The sequence below is a fragment of the Amphiprion ocellaris genome, chromosome 17, assembly GCF_022539595.1.
Source record: "Amphiprion ocellaris isolate individual 3 ecotype Okinawa chromosome 17, ASM2253959v1, whole genome shotgun sequence".
NCBI lineage: Eukaryota > Metazoa > Chordata > Actinopteri > Pomacentridae > Amphiprion > Amphiprion ocellaris.
In genome coordinates this window covers 31,566,032-31,584,997 of record NC_072782.1, presented here as the reverse complement: position 1 = coordinate 31,584,997, position 18,966 = coordinate 31,566,032, and the positions used below count along the sequence as shown (strand labels likewise).

The 18,966-nt window shown below is 35.7% G+C and overlaps 2 protein-coding genes across 5 annotated transcripts in view; one reads left to right on the top strand and one right to left on the bottom strand.

The window, feature by feature from the left end:
* The window catches only part of dcc (DCC netrin 1 receptor), a 305,906-nt gene that overhangs the window by 240,913 nt on the left and 46,027 nt on the right, over window positions 1-18,966 (top strand). For all 4 annotated transcript variants that reach the window (XM_055004135.1, XM_055004134.1, XM_055004133.1 and 1 more), the window contains exons 23-26: window positions 3,446-3,608; window positions 5,990-6,213; window positions 7,398-7,514; window positions 14,476-14,625. In XM_055004135.1, the coding sequence (XP_054860110.1) occupies window positions 3,446-3,608; window positions 5,990-6,213; window positions 7,398-7,514; window positions 14,476-14,625 (654 nt within the window). The remainder of the gene's footprint in view (window positions 1-3,445; window positions 3,609-5,989; window positions 6,214-7,397; window positions 7,515-14,475; window positions 14,626-18,966) is intronic.
* On the bottom strand, window positions 8,214-11,229 carry LOC111571590 (tripartite motif-containing protein 16-like). The gene has a single exon (XM_055004136.1). It carries the CDS (start codon window positions 11,024-11,026, stop codon window positions 9,182-9,184), a length of 1,845 nt encoding a protein of 614 aa, XP_054860111.1. The 5' UTR covers window positions 11,027-11,229; the 3' UTR covers window positions 8,214-9,181.

Sequence of the window (18,966 nt, the reverse complement as noted above, 5' to 3'; positions counted from 1 at the left end):
CTGAAGTGGATCCAAAGCTCTGATTCCTGCACAGAAATAGAAACCACAGTTTATTACTTCCTGTTTAGAGAGATAAACAGGAGTTTAAACAGCATTTTAATCATGTTTTCATTTAGTGAATATACAGCATAAAACATAATAAAATCCTGTAAAAAATGATGTGAAAATCATGCAAAGAAGGTGAATGAAAAACACCAAAATATTCATGCTAATGCTAATTTTTTATTTTTTTTACAATGGTATAAATGTTGCTAATGGAAAGATGCTAATGACACTGAGAGTCGTGTTAAAACTACCATAACATTAAAGGCTACACTCGTGCTAATATGAATCACAATATACACAATTATGTTGAAAATTATCCTCTAATAAGCCAACATAAATACTCTAATGCTAATGCATATGCTAATGCTAATGACACTGAAAGTCATGTTATAACTATATAATATTAAAGGCTACACTCGTGCTAATATGAATCTAAATATACAAAATTATATTGATAATTATCCTCAAAACAAGCTAACATAAATACTCTAATGCTAATACACATGCTAATGCCAATTAACAGTCAATCAGTTCTACTTCTACTGTGGATGCTAAAGATGATATCAACAGTGAAGCTAACACCATTTTTTTTCAAATTCTAATATTCTTTATAACAGTAATTCAAAGGTTAAAGTATAATTAATGCTAATGCTTATTTTATGATAATACCAAAATGTTACTAGTGGAAAGATGCTATGCTGATGCTAATGACTCTGAAAGTCATGTTAAAACTTTATAACATGAAAGGCTACACTCATGCTAACATGAATTAACATGTTTTTCCCCCTGCGGTTATTATCTGTAACACGGAAATGAAAAGAACTTATTATAAAAAAAACTTTAAATTACAGTTAAACAATCTTTTTTTGTGTCTAAACAGAAAATTATGTCTGAAGAGTCTACAGTTGCTCTCCATGAGGCTCTGCGTAGCTACAGCGGCATGTCGAGCTAAATGTTCGCATCAATACTAACATGCGAACAATGACAATGCAGAAAATACATTTCTCTTTAAAACATAACTGAGAATATAATTTAGTCTTATGCAAAAGTAGTTTTGTGGAGGCTGGGTTGTAAGCAGAGAGCATTGTGTTGGTTTAGCTGGCAACGGGGCACCATGACAAAGACTTCTGTGGCTGTTAATGACTTCTGAACAGAGCGTGAGTAATAAAAACAAGACAACGTTAATGTTGACAGGATTTATGTGGCTCAGTGGTCAGCTAAGCTGGTTTGTTTTGGCTAAAAATAGCTGCAATTCATTAGTTTTAATGATGAATCTCTTATAGTTTGAGAACAATGCAGATTATCGGCTTAAAAAAAATTGTTTAAATTTTTGGCCGTACTTCAGAGCTCTTATTATTTAAATTAAATGGCTTCATTACTACACTTGTGACCACTAATTGACCCTTTTAACAGAATATTTGTTGACTTTTCTCCCGGCGGCAGCAGCATATTGGGAATCAATGACTTTATTTATGCTAAATGCTAAGTGTTTGTTTGTTCGGTTTCGTTTCCCACCTGCTGCCATTCAGAAGATGCTTGTTTGTTTTTCTGACGTTCATTTGGGGGATTTTAATACTCGCAGGCTGTCAGAAAAACAGAACAGTTTTTGATCAAACACGTCGTCAGATGCATGTGATGTTCACGTTACAGTCTTGCCATTTCCTTCCTCGTTTTTGTTTTCTGATTGTCTTTCTTTCCCCAGTGGTCGTCTTTGATTCGTCGCTGCAGGTTTTCATGTTCCTCAGAATAAATATATAAAATGAAAATTAACGGGAATCGTTCGGCTTTTTGTTTGAGCTGTTTTCTCTTTGCAGCTTCGTTTCCCTGCTGGATTTTTTTTCTTTTCTGCACCTTTTTCCCGTTGGTTTGTTGACTTTAAACCGACTTGGCTGCAGGAGGATTGTGATTTATTTCTTTCTCTCTGAGCACCGCTGGAGGCTTCAGCTTTGCTCAAGGGCGTCTCATCAGAGGTTGTTAACACGCATTTAGCTGGCGGCTCACTTTGACTTCCTGCTTAACGTCTGGCCTCGTTTTTACTCATTCTGCTTCATAAAAATTACGTTTACTGGACAAAATTAGTTTCACTTTGATACCAGACTCATTGTCGTGATTATTTTTGCCGTAAATCCGTTTATTTCTGCATTTTAAACTTAAAAAAGCAGCTTTTTAAAACATTTTTAATAAAATAATGACGTGCCAAGAGGCTGCTCTAATCTCCACTAATTTCAGTAACTGTGTCAGGGCTTTTCCCACTAATTAGGACCAAATTACACAGTTTGTTTCCAGGAAAACCTTCAAGGAATTGGTTAAGAAAAGACAAAAATGTCAAGTTTCCAAACGGGACGTCGGGTTCAAAGCTGTTTTCACGCTGCCAGAAACCGAATTTAAGCAAGAATCACACATTTATTTATTAAATACTGAGTTTCAAAGCACAATAAAAGTCGTTTATTTATATATATTGCGTCTGATGCACTAAAAATATAAATCATTTCAATTTACTTGCTGCTTTTTCACAGATTAATGTTCAGAAGTCCACTTTTCTTGTACAATTATTATTTCTTCCTTATAAAATTATTAGCTTTCTTTCTTTGTTTCTTTGATTTTGTTTTGCGTCTTGTGTCAACCTCAGAACTTAGTAAACCTGTTTTTTAAAGGTTTGAAGACTTTGGTCTTCTTTCATATTGTTGTAAAGTGCTCCATAAATACACTTTATTGACTGATTATGATAAATAAAGCTATTATTAAATAAAGTTTATATTAATTCAAATACGAACAAAAACTGTCTGTTTCTGTATTAAATCCGCCACATATTTGCTGATTTCCTGGTCGCTCTTGAGATTTATGATGATATTTTCAAACTTGTTTCTGTTTTTTGTCTTTGAGGTTGTTTTGCGTCTCTTTTACGGCGTTTTTCTCTTTGAAGTTGTTTTCTGTCTCTTAGGTTTTTGTGTCTCTGAGGTTGTTTTGCATCTTTAAGGTTGTTTTAGATAATTTTTTTGCGTCTTTTGTGTCTCTGAAGTTGTTTTGCACCCCTTAAAGTTGTTTTATGTCTTTTTGAAGTTGTGCAACTCTTTAAGGTTTCCTGTGTCTTTGAGGATGTTTTGTGTCTCTTGTAAGTCGTTTTGTGTCTTTTTGAGATTGTTTTTTGTGTCTTTGGGGCTATTTTGTGTCTCTTTGAGGTTGTTTTATGTCTTTAAGGTTGTTTTCCGTCTGTCGTGTCAACCTCAAAAACGTAAAGATGTTCTGTGAAAGTTCTGTAAAGAACTTAGTAAACCCTTTTTTTTACATGCTATGAAAAAATGTTACTGTTTCTGTAATAAATCCACCTCATATTTGCTGATTTTCTTGTCGCTCTTGAGATTTCCGATGATACTTTCTGACTTTTTTCTGTGTCTTCCAGAGTCTCCCATCGGTCAGATGCGACCTCCCCACGGCAGCGCCACCCCCCAGAAGAACAGCAACCTGCTGGTGATCATCGTGGTGTCGGTGGGCGCCGTCACCGTGGTCGTGGTCGTGATCGTGGCGCTCATCTGCACCCGGCGCTCGTCCGCCCAGCAGAGGAAGTAAGACGCTTCATTCGTCAGTAAACAGCTGCTGCAGTAATGAGGCAGATGCTTAATGAGGGCTTGTTTTTTGATTTCCAGAGGTGTAGTTTCAAACGAACGCTCCTGCCAGCTGACACAATTTGTACCAAATCAAAAATGACCCAAGGTGGACTGGGGTTCATTTACTTCCTTCTGTGTCGGGTCTCTTTGTCAGTTTCTCTTCCTGGTCGCTGTTATTTTTCTCCTGGGGTCGGTTCGGCTGAAACCTGTGGTTCGCTGTGGTTTAATACAAGAGCTGCTGCTTTGTCAGAAACAACAACAGCTTGTTTACAGTGGAACCAAACAAATTTGCATCCTCCAAATTACAAAATCTTTTTTTTCGGAGATGCATGTGTTGTCGCTGCAGCACTAATCACACTGACAAATACATTCCTGTGACTGCTCCACTAATTAAAGCCGCCCATGTCAAGCAGCAACAGCTCTGACACGAAGGGAACATGAAGCTGATGTTAATGGTATCAAATTGGGAACATTTTTTTAAAAAGAGTTATGTGGATATAATTACAGGATGTGAGTAAAAAGAATGGGGAAAATATATGACAATAAATAGTATCAGTAATTGGTTTGACTTCAGAAAATAGAAAAAGAATAAAGAAAAAGATGCAAAACAACCTCAAAGAGATGCAAAACTTCAAAGAGACACAGAAAACAACGTTACAGACGCATACAACCTCATAGACACACAAAACAACCTCAAAGAGACACAAAGCTACTTCAAAGACAGACAAAACAACTTTTAAGATACCAAAACAAACGCAAAAAGACGCAAAACAACATCAAAGATACAAAACACCCCCAAGGAGAAGCAAATCAACTTCCAAGAGGCTCTAAACAACCTCAAAGACACCTAAAACAGCCTCAAAGAGACACAAACCACCTTTAAAGAGATGCAGATCTACTTCTAAGGCACTAAAAATTACACAAAACAACCAGAAAGACATCCAAAACAACTTCAAAGACAGACGTAACAACTTTTAAAAAAACAAAACAACTGCAAAAAGACACAAAATAACAATAAAGACAAAAAAACACCCCCAAAGAGACACAAACATTCTTTAAAGAGATGTAAAACAACCTCAAAGACACTCAGGATAGCTTCCAAGAGACTCAAAACAATGTGAAAGAGATTTAAAATAGCCTCAAAGAAATGCAAAACAGCCTCAAATATACAAAATAACCTAAAATACACCCAAAACAACCTCAACAACAAACAGCTTCCAAGAGATGCAAAAACAACCTTAAAGAGATTCAAAAAACAACCTCAGAGACACAAAAAACAACCCCTGACACACATAACAACCTCAAAGACACAAAAAAACCTCAAAGAGACACAAACAACCTTAAAGAGATGCAGATCAACTTCAAAGGCACTAAAATTTACAGAAAACAACCTCAAAGAAACCTTAAACAAGTTATTTAAGGATGTTTTGTGTCTTTTTGAGGTTGTTGTTTGTGTCTTTTTGATGTTGTTTTGCGTCTCTTTGACTTTGTTTTGCATCTCTTTTGGGGCAGTTTTACGTCTCTTTGAGGTTGTTTTATGTCTCTTTGAGGTTGTCTTGTGTGCCTAAGGTTGTGTTGTATCTTTTCAAGGTTGTTTTGTGTCTCTGTTGTTGTTTTTGTGTCTCTGATGTTGTTTTGGTCAGTCTGGGAGTGTTTTTTGTGTCTTTAAATTTGTTTTGTGTTTCTTTGAGGTTGTTTTCTGTAACTTTAAGGTTATTTTCTGTCATTTTACGGTTGTGTTGTGTCTCTTTATGGTTGTTTTATGTCTTTTTGATGTTTTGTGTCTTTTTGATGTTGCTTTTTGTCTCTTTAAGGTTGTTTGTTGTGCCCTTAAGGTTGTTTTATATCTTTTAGAGATTCTTTTGTATCTTTTTAAGGTTGTTTTGTATCCTTTTGCGGTTGTTTATGTCTTTTTGAGGTAGTTTTGTGTCTCTTTGAAGTTATTTTGTGTTATTGAGGTTATTTTGCAAGTCTTTGATGTTGTTTTGCGTCTCTTTAAGGATGTTTTGTGTCACTTTAAGGTTGTTTTGTGTCTATTTGAGGTAGTTTTGTGTGTCTTTGAGGTTATTTTGTGTCTTTCTGAGGTTGTTTTGTGTCTCTTTGTTTTGTGTGTTTTTGAGGTGGATTTATGTGTCGTTGAGGTTCTTTTACGTCACTTGCATCAACCTCATAGAACTACAGATGCAGCACTAGACCTGAGCTCTAGACCTTTGGTCGGGCCTTCAAAATTCAAATCACCAGATTTACCAAAAACAAAGATTGCTCAGGTTTCAGATGTAAACAAACCTGTTTCTTGGCTGCCTGCTGACTTCCTACCATCTTCGTATTTCTCTGAACAGGAAGCGAGCGAGCCACAGCGCCAGTAAGAGGAAGGGCAGCCAGAAGGACCTCCGGCCTCCAGACCTCTGGATCCACCACGAGGAGATGGAGATGAAGAACATGGAAAAGGCTCCGAGCATCGCCCCGTCTGGTCGAGATTCTCCGATCCAGTCCTGCCAGGACCTTCCTCAGGTGGCTCACAGCCAATCAGAGAGCCAGATGGGCAGCAAGAGCAGCCACTCAGGTAGAATAACACTTTATGTCATTATTTTATGACTTTATTCACTTTAATTTGATGCTTCTACTTCATTTGAGTGAGATTCTGTCTCCAGAACTGTTTGATTTGACAGTTTAACGTTCAAATCGCAGGATGAATGATTCTTATTTACTTCATTTCTATGTTGTTCATTAATTAATTTCTGTCTGTTATCAGTCTGAATTCAATCAGACCTTTATTTAATAGATGTTTTTATTCAATTTGGTGTAATTTTATGTGATTTATGTTATTTTATTTTAATTGTACGTCACCTTATTCTATTTTTATTTTGTTTAATGTTATTCATTGTATTTTGTTTCATTTTAGTTCCGACTGTTTTTATTAAATTTCTTTTTACATTCTAAAAATCTTTACATTTTATTTGAGTTTCGTTGATACTATTTTTTTATATTTCTAATTATTTAATTTTTTTGCTTTTTGAAATTTTATTTTGTCTTACTTTAGTGTATTTAATTTGTTTTATTTTGTTTTTATTGTAAGTTACTTTATTCTATTTTATTTGGTTTAGTTTTATTAATTTATATTATTTTATTTTAGACAATTTTTTATTTAATTTCCTTTTCCTTTTTTAAATATTATTATTTTATGTAGCTTTTTTTAAAAAAATTTAAAAATATTTAATTTTATTTTCGTTTCTATTTTTTATATGTATTTCTATTTACTCTAGTGTATTTAGTTAGTTTTATTTTATTTTTATTGAAAGTTACCTCATTCTGTCTTATTTTGTTTACTTTTATTATTTTTTGTTTTAGTTTAGTTTAGACTCCTTTTTAAAAAATATTATTTTATATTACTTTATTTTATTTTTTAATTTTATTCATTTTGTTTTTGTTTTTATGTTTTTAAAATATTTTTACTTATTTGCTTTTTTTGCTTTACATTTTATTTTATTTTGTCTTTATTTTATTAATTTATTTTATTTTTATTTGGTTTAAATTACATTTTCTTAGCATTAGCATTTTCTTTTACTTTTTTGGTTTGTGCAGTTATCAATCTGCATTAAATTAGGCCTGAAACATCAATAATGTTGAAAAAAACTAACATATAAAGTGAGAATGTGATCATTTGTCCTGGCGGAAAACCCAAAGTGAGCTGGTTTTCAGGTTATTTGTGGAAAAGAAAAGGTCTGATTCAATAATTTGTTGTTTTAGGAGCCGATGCTGACGAGGCTTCCAGCAGTATTTCCACTCTGGAGCGATCGATGGCCGCCAGGAGAGGAACTCGAGGAAAAATGATGATTCCTATGGACTCCCAGCCGAGCAACACTCGTAAGTAGAGCAGCAAGAGTCGAATGGCCAAGAAAAAGTCCATAAATTTGCAGAATTCACTATTATTTTAATGACAGAAGCACTCAAGATGCATCGAGTCCAACAGTTAGTTCTCCCAGAATGCCACTGTTAGATTTTGTGCGTTATGAGGACATGAAGGTATACGGGGACGTAGAGACGGAAAATTCATATTCAGCATCTGATCCTGTTTTTAAAGTGTTTTAAGGTGTTCTAAGGTGTTTTAAAGTGTTTTCAAAGTATTTTAAGGTGCTTTAAAATGTTTTTTACACATTCTAAAGTGTTTTAAAGTGTTTTTAAAATATTTTAAGGTGTTTTAAAGGGTTTTTTAAAGTATTTTAAGGTCTTTTCAAGTGTTTTTAAAATATTTTTAATGGGTTTTCAAGTGTTTTTAAAGTATTTTCAAGGTGTTTTAAAGTTTTTTTAAAGTATTTTAAAGTGTTTTAAAGTGTTTTCACGCATTCTAATGTGTTTTAAAGTGTTTCCAAGGTATTTTAAGTTTTTTTTAAGGTTTTTAAAGTATTTTAAAGCTCGATCAGCTGACTCCTTCGAAACCTTTAGTCCAGCGGTGTTTTAACGTTACCTTAAGGATGATGATAATAATAATAATAATAATAATAATAATAATAATAATAATAATAATAATAACAATTATAATAATAGTAATAATAATAACTATCCAGGCTTTGTTCATTTATTGTCGTTTATTTGCAGATTGACATGAAGCTGAATCAAAAACTAAACAAAACACACCAACAAAATGAAAAATCACCAAGTCAGATTATTGAATGACGACTGACTGCAATAAAATGTTATTTGTCCCCAGAAAAACCAAAATAAAATACAAATCCAACACATTCTGCACATACATATCTCTGTGAAAGAGAAACGAAGTGAACATCTGAAGAAAAAGCTGATTTTTCCTTCACTTCAGCTGGTTCCTTAAATGCATCACTAAACATGAGGTTGAAGAAACATGAATTGAAATCAAAGGAAAGCAAAGAGCAGATTCAGAAGGACGTTAAAAGTCCTTCACTGTTACATTTTCATGACATTTTAAGCTGCTAAATAGTTTGTGAGAAGGTCAAATGAGAAAACGGAAATATTTGGAAAACTAGAAAAGCCCTCAGAGATCAGTCCTCCTCCAAGGCTGCTCATTCCCCCATATGGCAGAAATGCAGCATTTATTTATTAGTTATTGATGATCAGAAATCACAGCAACATAGAATGTGTCCATTTAAAATAGATGAACCCACAAACACAATGACCTTGAGCTGAGCACAGGCGTGTGTCACGCATGTGGACGTTATGTACGGATACTGGATCACATGACCTAAATTTGTAGCAGGAGGCGGGAATTGATGGGACTTGGAAACACCCCCAGTTGTTCTATATGAGTTAAAGTTACTCTGAATGAGTTAAAGTTGCTCTGAATGAGTTAAAGTTGCTCTGAATGAGTTAAAGTTGCTCTGAATGAGTTAAAGTTGCTGTAAATGAGTTAAAGATGCTCTAAATTAGTTAAAGTTGCTCTGAATGAGTTAAAGTTGCTCTAAAGTGGTAAAAGTTGCTTTAAATGAGTAAAAGTTGCTCTAAATGAGGAAAAGTTGCTTTAAATGAATAAAAGTTTCTCTAACTGAGTTAAAGTTGCTCTAAAGTGGTAAAAGTTGCTTTAAATGAGTTGAAGTTGCAACAAAACCTGCTTTTCTGTCTAAAATCAGGCCATTTCTCAGTGATCCAGACTTTTGAACAGTCGTGTGTCGTGAACTTAAATCAGGGCTGAACATGAACCTCAGACTCTGGAAATACTGTTTGACTTTCAGGAACTCTGCAGTGTTTCCAACATCATATGAAAGCCAAACTCCAGCATGTAGAGGTTCAGTGAATGTGGTCTGGACTCTGTGGAGGAGAGTCATGGTTTCAGAGATGCTGTAGAAAGACAGAATACCTGCTCTGTGATCCAGATAGACTCCGATTCTGGAGGACTCAGGACCAGAGACGGTAGTGATGATGTTGTTGTACCTAAATGTATAACTGTTGGTGGAACAAATCAAAGACCAAGATTTGTCATTACATCCAAATCTACATTCCTTTGAGTTTCCTTTTCTGCAGATATTCTTCTTTGCGACTGAAACTTCAATGTGTCCTCCTCTCCACTCCACCTCCCAGTAACATCGTCCAGTCAGACTCTCTTTACTCAGGACCTGAAACCAAACAGTGAATCTGTCTGGATGATCAGGATAACTTTGGTTTTCTTTCATAAATGTTACTTTTCTGTTCCCTTCAGATAGTAACAGAAAACTGTGTGCTGTGGTTGGATCCAGAGTGATTTCTCTGGAATATTTTAAGAATCCATCTCTGGTCTTTGGTTGTGGTTCTGACAGTAGAACATCCACTTCAGTGATTGCCAGTGAGATGTTTGTCCACGTGTCCCTCAGAATGTTCTGTAGATGATCTCTGAGCTCTTTCACAGCTGCTGTCACGTCCTCAAAGTGTCTCAGATTACGGATGTCGATGCTGGATGAGGGTTTGGACTCACTGAGTGCTGACACTGAGGGGTAGTTGTGGAGGAACTGGCTGTGATCTGGTGTATCTGAGAGCTGCTTCAGCTCAGCATCTTTCCTCTTCAGATCCCTGATCTCCTGCTCCAGCTTCTCCTGAAGCTCTTTGACTCGACTCTCTTCAGTCTTCTGCTGGGATCTGATCTGCTGCTCCACATCTCGCTGTCTGTTATGGATGAGTTGGATCATCTCGCTGAACATCTTCTCATTGTCCTCCACTGTTCTATCAGCACAGACTCTGATGTCCTCCAGCTCCTGTTGAAGCATCTTCACGTCTTTCTGTCTGTCCTGGATTCTCTGCTGGACGTTCAGTCGACTCACCTCCAGCTCCTTCTGCTTCTTCTTCCTTTCTGCTGCTGCTGAGACGCTTTCATGGCCTTTATGTTCATCCAAGGAACACAGAGAACAGATCAACTGCTGATCAGTGAGACAGAAAATTTTCATCACCTCATCATGACGAGAGCAGATGTTCTCCTGGAGGTTCTTGGAGGGTTCCACCAGCTGGTGTTTCTTAAAAGCAGGAGATTGATAGTGAGGCTGGAGGTGCTGCTCACAGAAAGAGACCAGACAGAATAAACAGGACTTGAAGGCTTTCAGTTTCCTCCCAGTGCAGGAATCACAGGACACATCTCCAGGTCCAGCATAGCAGAGATCATCATCATCTTCAGCAGCAGCAGCTTGGAGTCTGGTCTTCTTCAGCTCCTCCACTAAATCTGCTAACAGCACGTGTTTCTCCAGGACAGGTCTTGGTGTGAAAGTCTTCCTGCACTGAGGGCAGCTGTAGATTCTCTTCCCATCCTCTCCATCCCAGTGGGTTTTAATACAGTCCATGCAGTAGTCGTGTCCACAGGAAGTAGAGACCGGATCCTTCAGGAGATCCAGACAGATGGAACAAGAGAGTTTCTCTGAATCTGACTGATTTCTTTGCTGCGCCATTTCTCCTCTGGCTCACACAGACTAAGTTTCACTTCCTCAAACATGAAACTAGTCTGAGCTCTGATCTACAAATCATGTGTTTCTGCAGTGAACGGGTTCCTGTCAGCTTCTTCCAGCCGTCTGCAGAGTGCAGATCTGAAGGGAGGAACCAGGAAATGTGTGTTTGTAGAGCAGGAAGGAGAGGAGGCTTATCAGGCTGGACTTCATTCCAGGAAGAAACCTAGAAAAACAACCCAACAGAACAAAAGAGTACAGCAGAAATAAATAGAATAACATAGAACATGAAATGGAATAAAAGTTACAATAAATCCTAAACTTTATCATCTATAGAATACAAAAATCTAATTAAAAAGTAGATAAAATAAAATAAAATAAAATGAAAAATAAATCAAAGAAAACAATGTGAATCAACAATAAAATAAAAATCAAGTATGATATAAAATTGAATAAAAGTTACAGTAAATCATGTCCTTTTTAACCTTTAGAAGAAAAAATGTAATTAAAAAAATTAAATGAAGTAAAATAAAATAAAATTCAATGTAATATAATATAGACTGAACAAAAATAAAATAAATCAAAAACAAAATCAAATTGAATTAGAAAATATAACAAAAAATAAAATAAAGTAGAACATAAAATAAAATAAACTGACAAATGTAACCTAATTAATAATTAATTTTATTTAGTTTTGTTTAAAAATATAACAAAACTAAATAAAATAACATGATATATAAAATGGAAAAAAAATGAATAAAAGTTACTGTAAATTCTGAACTTTTTCACCTTTAGAATAAAAACATCTGATTCAAAAATTAGATAATGTAAGATGAAATGACATTAAAAAATATAGACTAAAAAACAAAATAAATTAAAAATGAAATTGAAAAAATAATTAGAACATAAAATAGAACAAGGGTTATAGTAAATCCTGAACTTTTTCATGTTTAGACTAAAAAAATAATTTAAAAAGTAGATAAAATGAAATCAAATCAAAAAAAAATATTACATGCCAGACAAATATAAAATAAAATAAAATAAAATTACATAGAGCATAAAATGTGATGACATTGGAGTGAATTAAAAATTAAAAATAATTAAAAATAAGTACAACATGCAATGGAATAAAAATTACAGTGAATCCTGAACTTTATCACTTCTCGAATAAAAAAAATATTAAAATTTAGATCATGTAATATAAAATGACATTAAAAATATAGATTAAAAAAACAAAATAAATTAAAAACAAAATTTAAAAACTTAAGTAGAACATAAAAGAGAATAAAAATTAAAGTATATCCTGAACTTTTTTACTTTTAAAATAAAAAACTCATTACAAAATTAGATGAAGTAAAATTAAATTAAATAAAGTATAATATAGACCAAACAAAAATAAAATCAATTGAACAAAACAAGATTAAATTAAATTAAATTTAAAAATATAACAAATAAAATAACATAGAATGTAAAATGGAATAAAAGTTCCAGTAAATCCTGAACTTTATCATCTATAGAATTTGAAAAAATAATTAAAAATTAAATAAAGTAAAATCTAATTCAATTAAATATCATTTAAACCAAACAAAAATGAAATGAATCAAACAAAACAAAATGAAATGAAGTTAAAAAATATAACAAAAAATAACAATATAAAATAGAATAACAATTAAAATAATCCTGAGGTTTTTCATTTTTAGAATAAAAAAATCGAATTAAAAAAAATATGAAATTTAATAAAGCATTACAGACCAAAAAAATAAATAAAACAAAGCAAAAATAAAACTAAATAAATAACAGTAAATAATAATGAAATTATATATTTTTAAATATAACAATTTATAACTAGAGTATAAAATGGAATGAAAGTAAATCCTGTACTTTTTAAATTTTAGAATTAAAAAAATCAAATTTAAAAAGTAGATAAAGAAAAATTAAATGAAATAAATAAAATCGGCCAAACAAAAATAAATGTAATAAAATTAAATCTTAATTTTTATTTTTTTGTTCTGGTTTTTGATTAGTCTCCTTTTTTCATTTTTTCCTGAAGTTTCTTGTTTTTTAAAATCATTTATTTGTCATTTTTGGCTCCAACATTTCAGAGCTGCACCAAACTGATCAATGATCCTGATCGATCGATTATTGATCAGACACCGCTCACCTCTGCTGCGATCAAAGCTGCTTCTGTTAAAACGACACAAAGCAAAGCTGCTGATCACAGACCTGCTCTGATCAATAGCCTCCCATCAATGACGGTATTGATCAATGATGTCATTGATCAATAAAGTTATTGACGAGGGTTCAGAACAATAAGAGCCGGAAGAAGAAGAAGAAAAAACAGAACTTAATTAAAATCCTTCATGAAGAAAATTCAAAATATCCAGTCAGAAATAATGAGACAACAGACGATGTCCCATTAGAACAAAGGAGGAATGTTCTCTAAATGTTCTCCAGATGTTACCTCTAGAGCTGGCATCTAAACACCATCTGAACCTGAGCCAGTAGAACCCACTAGAACCTCTAGACTGTCTCAAGCCCAAGTTCTAGTTCCTCCTCATTCCTCACATCTTCAGCAGAAAGCATTTAAACGTCTGTTTTTGGTTCTTGAAGACGTTCTGTAGTTCTGCCTGGTTCTAACTCTGGTTCCTCCTTGTTCTGCCTGGTTCTAACTGCGGTTCCTCCTGGTTCTAACTGCGGTTCCTCCTGGTTCTAACTCTGGTTCCTCCTGGTTCTAACTCTGGTTCCTCCTTGTTCTGCCTGGTTCTAACTCTGATTCTAACTCTGGTTCCTTCTGGTTCTAACTGCGGTTCCTCCTGGTTCTAACTCTGATTCCTCCTGGTTCTAACTCTGGTTCCTCCTTATTCTACCTGGTTCTAACTCTGATTCTAACTCTGGTTCCTTCTGGTTCTAACTGTGGTTCCTCCTGGTTCTAACTCTGATTTCTCCTGGTTCTATCTCTGGTTCCTCCTTGTTCTACCTGGTTCTAACTCTGATTCTAACTCTGGTTGTAACTGTGGTTCCTCCTGGTTCTAACTCTGGTTCTAACTGTGGTTCCTCCTGGTTCTAACTCTGGTTCCTTCTGGTTCTAACTCTGATTTCTCCTGGTTCTACCTCTGGTTTCTCCTGGTTCTAACTCTGGTTCCTCCTTGTTTACCTGGTTCTAACTCTGGTTCCTCCTTGTTTACCTGGTTCTAACTCTGATTCTAACTCTGGTTCCTTCTGGTTCTAACTGCGGTTCCTCTTGGTTCTAACTCTGGTTCTAATTCTGGTTCTAACTCTGGCTCTAACCAGTTCTAACTGTGGTTCCTCCTGGTTCTAACTCTGGTTCCAACTGTGGCTCTGACTGGTTCTAACTCTGGTTCTAACTGTGGTTCCTCTTGGTTCTAACTCTGGTTCCTCCTGGTTCTAACTGGTTCTAGGTCTGGTTCTAACTATGGTTCCTCTGTGTGTTCCAGCGGTGGTCAGCGCTATCCCAGTTCCAGCTCTGGACTCCTCCCAGTATCCAGGAATTCTTCCGTCTCCTTCCTGTGGATTTTCTCACAACAAGTTCAGCCTCAGACCGATGCCGTTCCCCAGCCTGACGGTGGACCGAGGATATACACCAGGTACTGCAGTACTAGTAGTAGTACTACTGAGGATACACACCAGGTACTGCAGTACTAGTAGTAGTACTACTGAGGATACACACCAGGTACTGCAGTACTAGTAGTAGTACTACTGAGGATACACACCAGGTACTGCAGTACTAGTAGTAGTACTACTGAGGATACACACCAGGTACTGCAGTATTAGTAGTACTACTGAGAATACACACCAGGTACTGCAGTACTAGTAGTAGTACTACTGAGGATACACACCAGGTACTGCAGTACTAGTAGTAGTACTACTGAGGATACACACCAGGTACTGCAGTACTAGTAGTAGTACTACTGAGGATACACACCAGGTACTGCAGTACTAGTAGTAGTACTACTGAGGATACACACCAGGTACTGCAGTACTAGTAGTAGTACTACTGAGGATACACACCAAGTACTGCAGTACTACTACTAGTACTACTGAGGATATACACCAGGTACTGCAGTACTAGTAGTAGTACTACTGAGGATACACACCAGGTACTGCAGTACTACTACTAGTACTACTGAGGATATACACCAGGTACTGCAGTACTAGTAGTAGTACTACTGAGGATATACACCAGGTACTGCAGTACTAGTAGTAGTACTACTGAGGATATACACCAGGTACTGCAGTACGACTACTAGTACTACTGAGGGTTAGGGTTAGGGTTAGTAATACACACCAGGTACTGCAGTACTAGTAGTACTACTGAGGATACACACCAGGTACTGCAGTACTAGTAGTAGTACTACTGAGGATACACACCAGGTACTGCAGTACTAGTAGTACTACTGAGGATACACACCAGGTACTGCAGTACTAGTAGTAGTACTACTGAGGATACACACCAGGTACTGCAGTACTAGTAGTAGTACTACTGAGGATACACACCAGGTACTGCAGTACTAGTAGTAGTACTACTGAGGATACACACCAGGTACTGCAGTACTAGTAGTAGTACTACTGAGGATACACACCAGGTACTGCAGTACTAGTAGTAGTACTACTGAGGATACACACCAGGTACTGCAGTATTAGTAGTACTACTGAGGATACACACCAGGTACTGCAGTACTAGTAGTAGTACTACTGAGGATATACACCAGGTACTGCAGTACTACTAGTAGTACTACTGAGGATATACACCAGGTACTGCAGTACTAGTAGTAGTACTACTGAGGATACACACCAAGTACTGCAGTACTACTACTAGTACTACTGAGGATATACACCAGGTACTGCAGTACTACTACTAGTACTACTGAGGATATACACCAGGTACTGCAGTACTAGTAGTAGTACTACTGAGGATATACACCAGGTACTGCAGTACTAGTAGTAGTACTACTGAGGATATACACCAGGTACTGCAGTACTACTACTAGTACTACTGAGGATATACACCAGGTACTGCAGTACTAGTAGTAGTACTCGGTTGTACATCAGGACACAAAACCAGTTAACAAAGCATTAATGCTAAAGAAAAATGAGACAGAAAGCGACATAAACTCGAAACAATACGACCAAAAATGTGGCAAAAAGACGCAAATGAGATAGAAAACGACAAAAAACAAACCCAAAACAAGACAAAAGTAGACCCAGAGTGACAAAAATCAGACACAAAACCAGACATAACAACAAAAATTCACACAAACCTGACACAAAACTAGGCAAAAATGGGATAGAAAGCGACAAAAGAGAGACAACACAAAAAACAAGACAAAACGACACAAACTTGACACAAAACAGCCAGAAAATTAGACAAAAAAAAAAAAACAGACAGCCAAAATGACACAAAATACAAGAATAAAGCCACAAAATGACAAAAAGGAGACACTAAAGACAAAAAAGAGACAAAAGGACAGAAACGACTACAAAAGAAAAATGAAATGACGGCAACGAGACACAAAAAATCTACCCAGCTGTCGAATTTTACTGCGACTTTACAGGAACATTTGTTTTGTTTTCTTCCTTTTTTTAAAAAATGTTTTTGGTCCAGAACTTAATTTTAAATTCAAACTGAGATCCCACAATTCCCAAACAGAGCAAAAAAGTCCAAATGAATTTAGACAAAATGCTTCAGAAACGTCCCAGTAGGTCGAACAAAAGCCCTGAATACTGAACTTTACTGTATAAACAGTGAGTCAAGCAGCCTTTAGTGGACAAGTTCACCATAACTTTTCCATTTTCTATTCATGATCTAGTAAAACATGCTCATTATTTCCATCCAGGACGTATACATTAATACATTACCGTGTGAGTGTGAATGGACGTGTAGAATGAAATAAAAGGACTAAAAGGGGAGGCGTGCAGGAGCGTTCTGTAGGAGAACGGCTGAATAGAACCATTACGTTAATAGAAGCAGAACCTCTTTAACTCTGCAGCTTTAATGCACCTTATTCAGACACACTGGAGGTCGTCAGGTGTAAATATATTTATGTAACAGCTGCTCCCGATGTGGTTAGAACCAGATATAACTGACATAAAAGAGAAAAAGGAAGCACAAGCAACAAAACAAGACACAATATCTGATACAAAATAACAAAGAAAGAGACAAAACAGCATAAATGAGACAAAAAGTGACAAAACAATCAAAAACCGAGACAAAAAGACGCAAATGAGATAGAAAATGACAAAAAACTGACCCCAAAGCGACACAAAAACAGACAAAACATCGTAAAAAAACAAAATGGAAACACAAACCAGACAGAAAACAACTAGAAAATGAGGCAAAAAGACGCAAATGAGATAGAAAATGACAAAAAATGAAACAAAACTACAGAAACCAGGTAAAAAACTACCAAAAATAAAGGCAAAAAGACACAAAACGACAAAAAACAGACACAACACAAAAAATAAGACAAAACAACACAGAGAAGACACAAAACTACATAAATGGGAGAAATTGATACGTGTAAAATACAGACTTTGCGTCTTTTTGCCTCGTTTTTTGGTTGTTTTGTGTCTGGATTGTGTTTCCTCAGTTGTTCTGTATTGTTTTTTCTGGTTTTGTGTCTTGTTTGTGTTGTTTTGGGTCTATTTTTCTATCTCATTTGCATCTTTTTGCTTCATTTTTGGGTTGTTTTTGGTCTGGTTTGTGTCGTTTTGTCTAGTTTTTTGTCATTTGGGGTCTGTTTTTGTGTTTTGCCTGTCGTTTTAGGTTAGTTTGTTGTCATTTTAAATCTCAATTGTGTCTTTTTGCCTTGTTTTTTGGTTGTTTTGTGTCGCCTTTTGTCTAATTTTTCTTCTATATTTTGCTTGTGTCATTTCCTCTCATTTATGTTGTTTTGCGTCTCGCTTGTGTTATTTTGTGTTGGATTTTGTGTCTTGTTTTGTTGTTTATATTTCAACTTTCTCTTGTATGTCGGTTGTGTTGTTTTGTCTGGTTTTTGTCAGTTTTATTGTCTGGCTTGTGTCGTTTTGTCTCATTTTTTGTCGTTTTGGGTAAATTTTTTTGTCGTTATCTATCTCATTTGCGTCTTTTTGCCTCATTTTTTGGTTGTTTTGTGTCTGGTTTGTGTTTCCTCTGTTATTTTGCGATGTTTTGTCTGGTTTTGTGTCTGACTTGTCGTATTGGGTCTGTTTTTGTGTCTTGTTTGTGTTGTTTTGGGTCTATTTTTTGTTGCTTTCTATCTCGCTTGCGTCTCATTTTTTGTTTTTTGTCTGTGTCATTTTGTCTTGTTTTTTTGTGTTTTGTTTGTCGTTTTGATTCTATTTTTTGCCGTTTTCCTTCTCATTTGTGTATTTTTGCCTCGTTTTTTTGGTTGTTTTGTGTCTCCTTTTGTCTGTTTTTTCTTCTGTATTTTGCTTTTGTCGTTTCCTCTCATTTATGTTGTTTTGCGTGTTGCTTTTTGCGTCTTGTTTTGTTGCTCGTGTCTCAACTTCCTCTTGTATGTCGGTTGTGTTGTTTTGTCTGTTTTTTTGTCAGTTGTGTTGTCTGGTTTGTCTCGTTTTTCTTGGGCAGACATGTTATCACCACACACATACATCTCAACACTTTCCATCCAGCTGCTGTGAATCACCGGCCGACCGGTTGCTCTCAGAAAGTTCATCTCTTGTGATTTACAGCCACTCAGTCTGACAGAAACACAACACAGAGGCTGTTTAGCGGCAGCGACGGAGGCGTGTTGTCATGTAGGACGGCCGGCCGGCGCTAATGGAAGGTGGACGACTGGATGCAGATCATATCAGAGCTGTCAGATCTCATATCCATCACGCTGTATTTCTTCTTCGCTGTCGCTTTTATGTTCTCCTGCATCCTCCTCGGTGTGGCTGACCCCTCATATATAACCTCAGATAGATGCAGAGTGGTTCTTGGATCT

Bases quoted from the DNA above. Each gene is read 5' to 3' on its own strand.
- LOC111571590 (XM_055004136.1), bottom strand. From the start codon at position 11,026: ATGGCGCAGCAAAGAAATCAGTCAGATTCAGAGAAACTCTCTTGTTCC.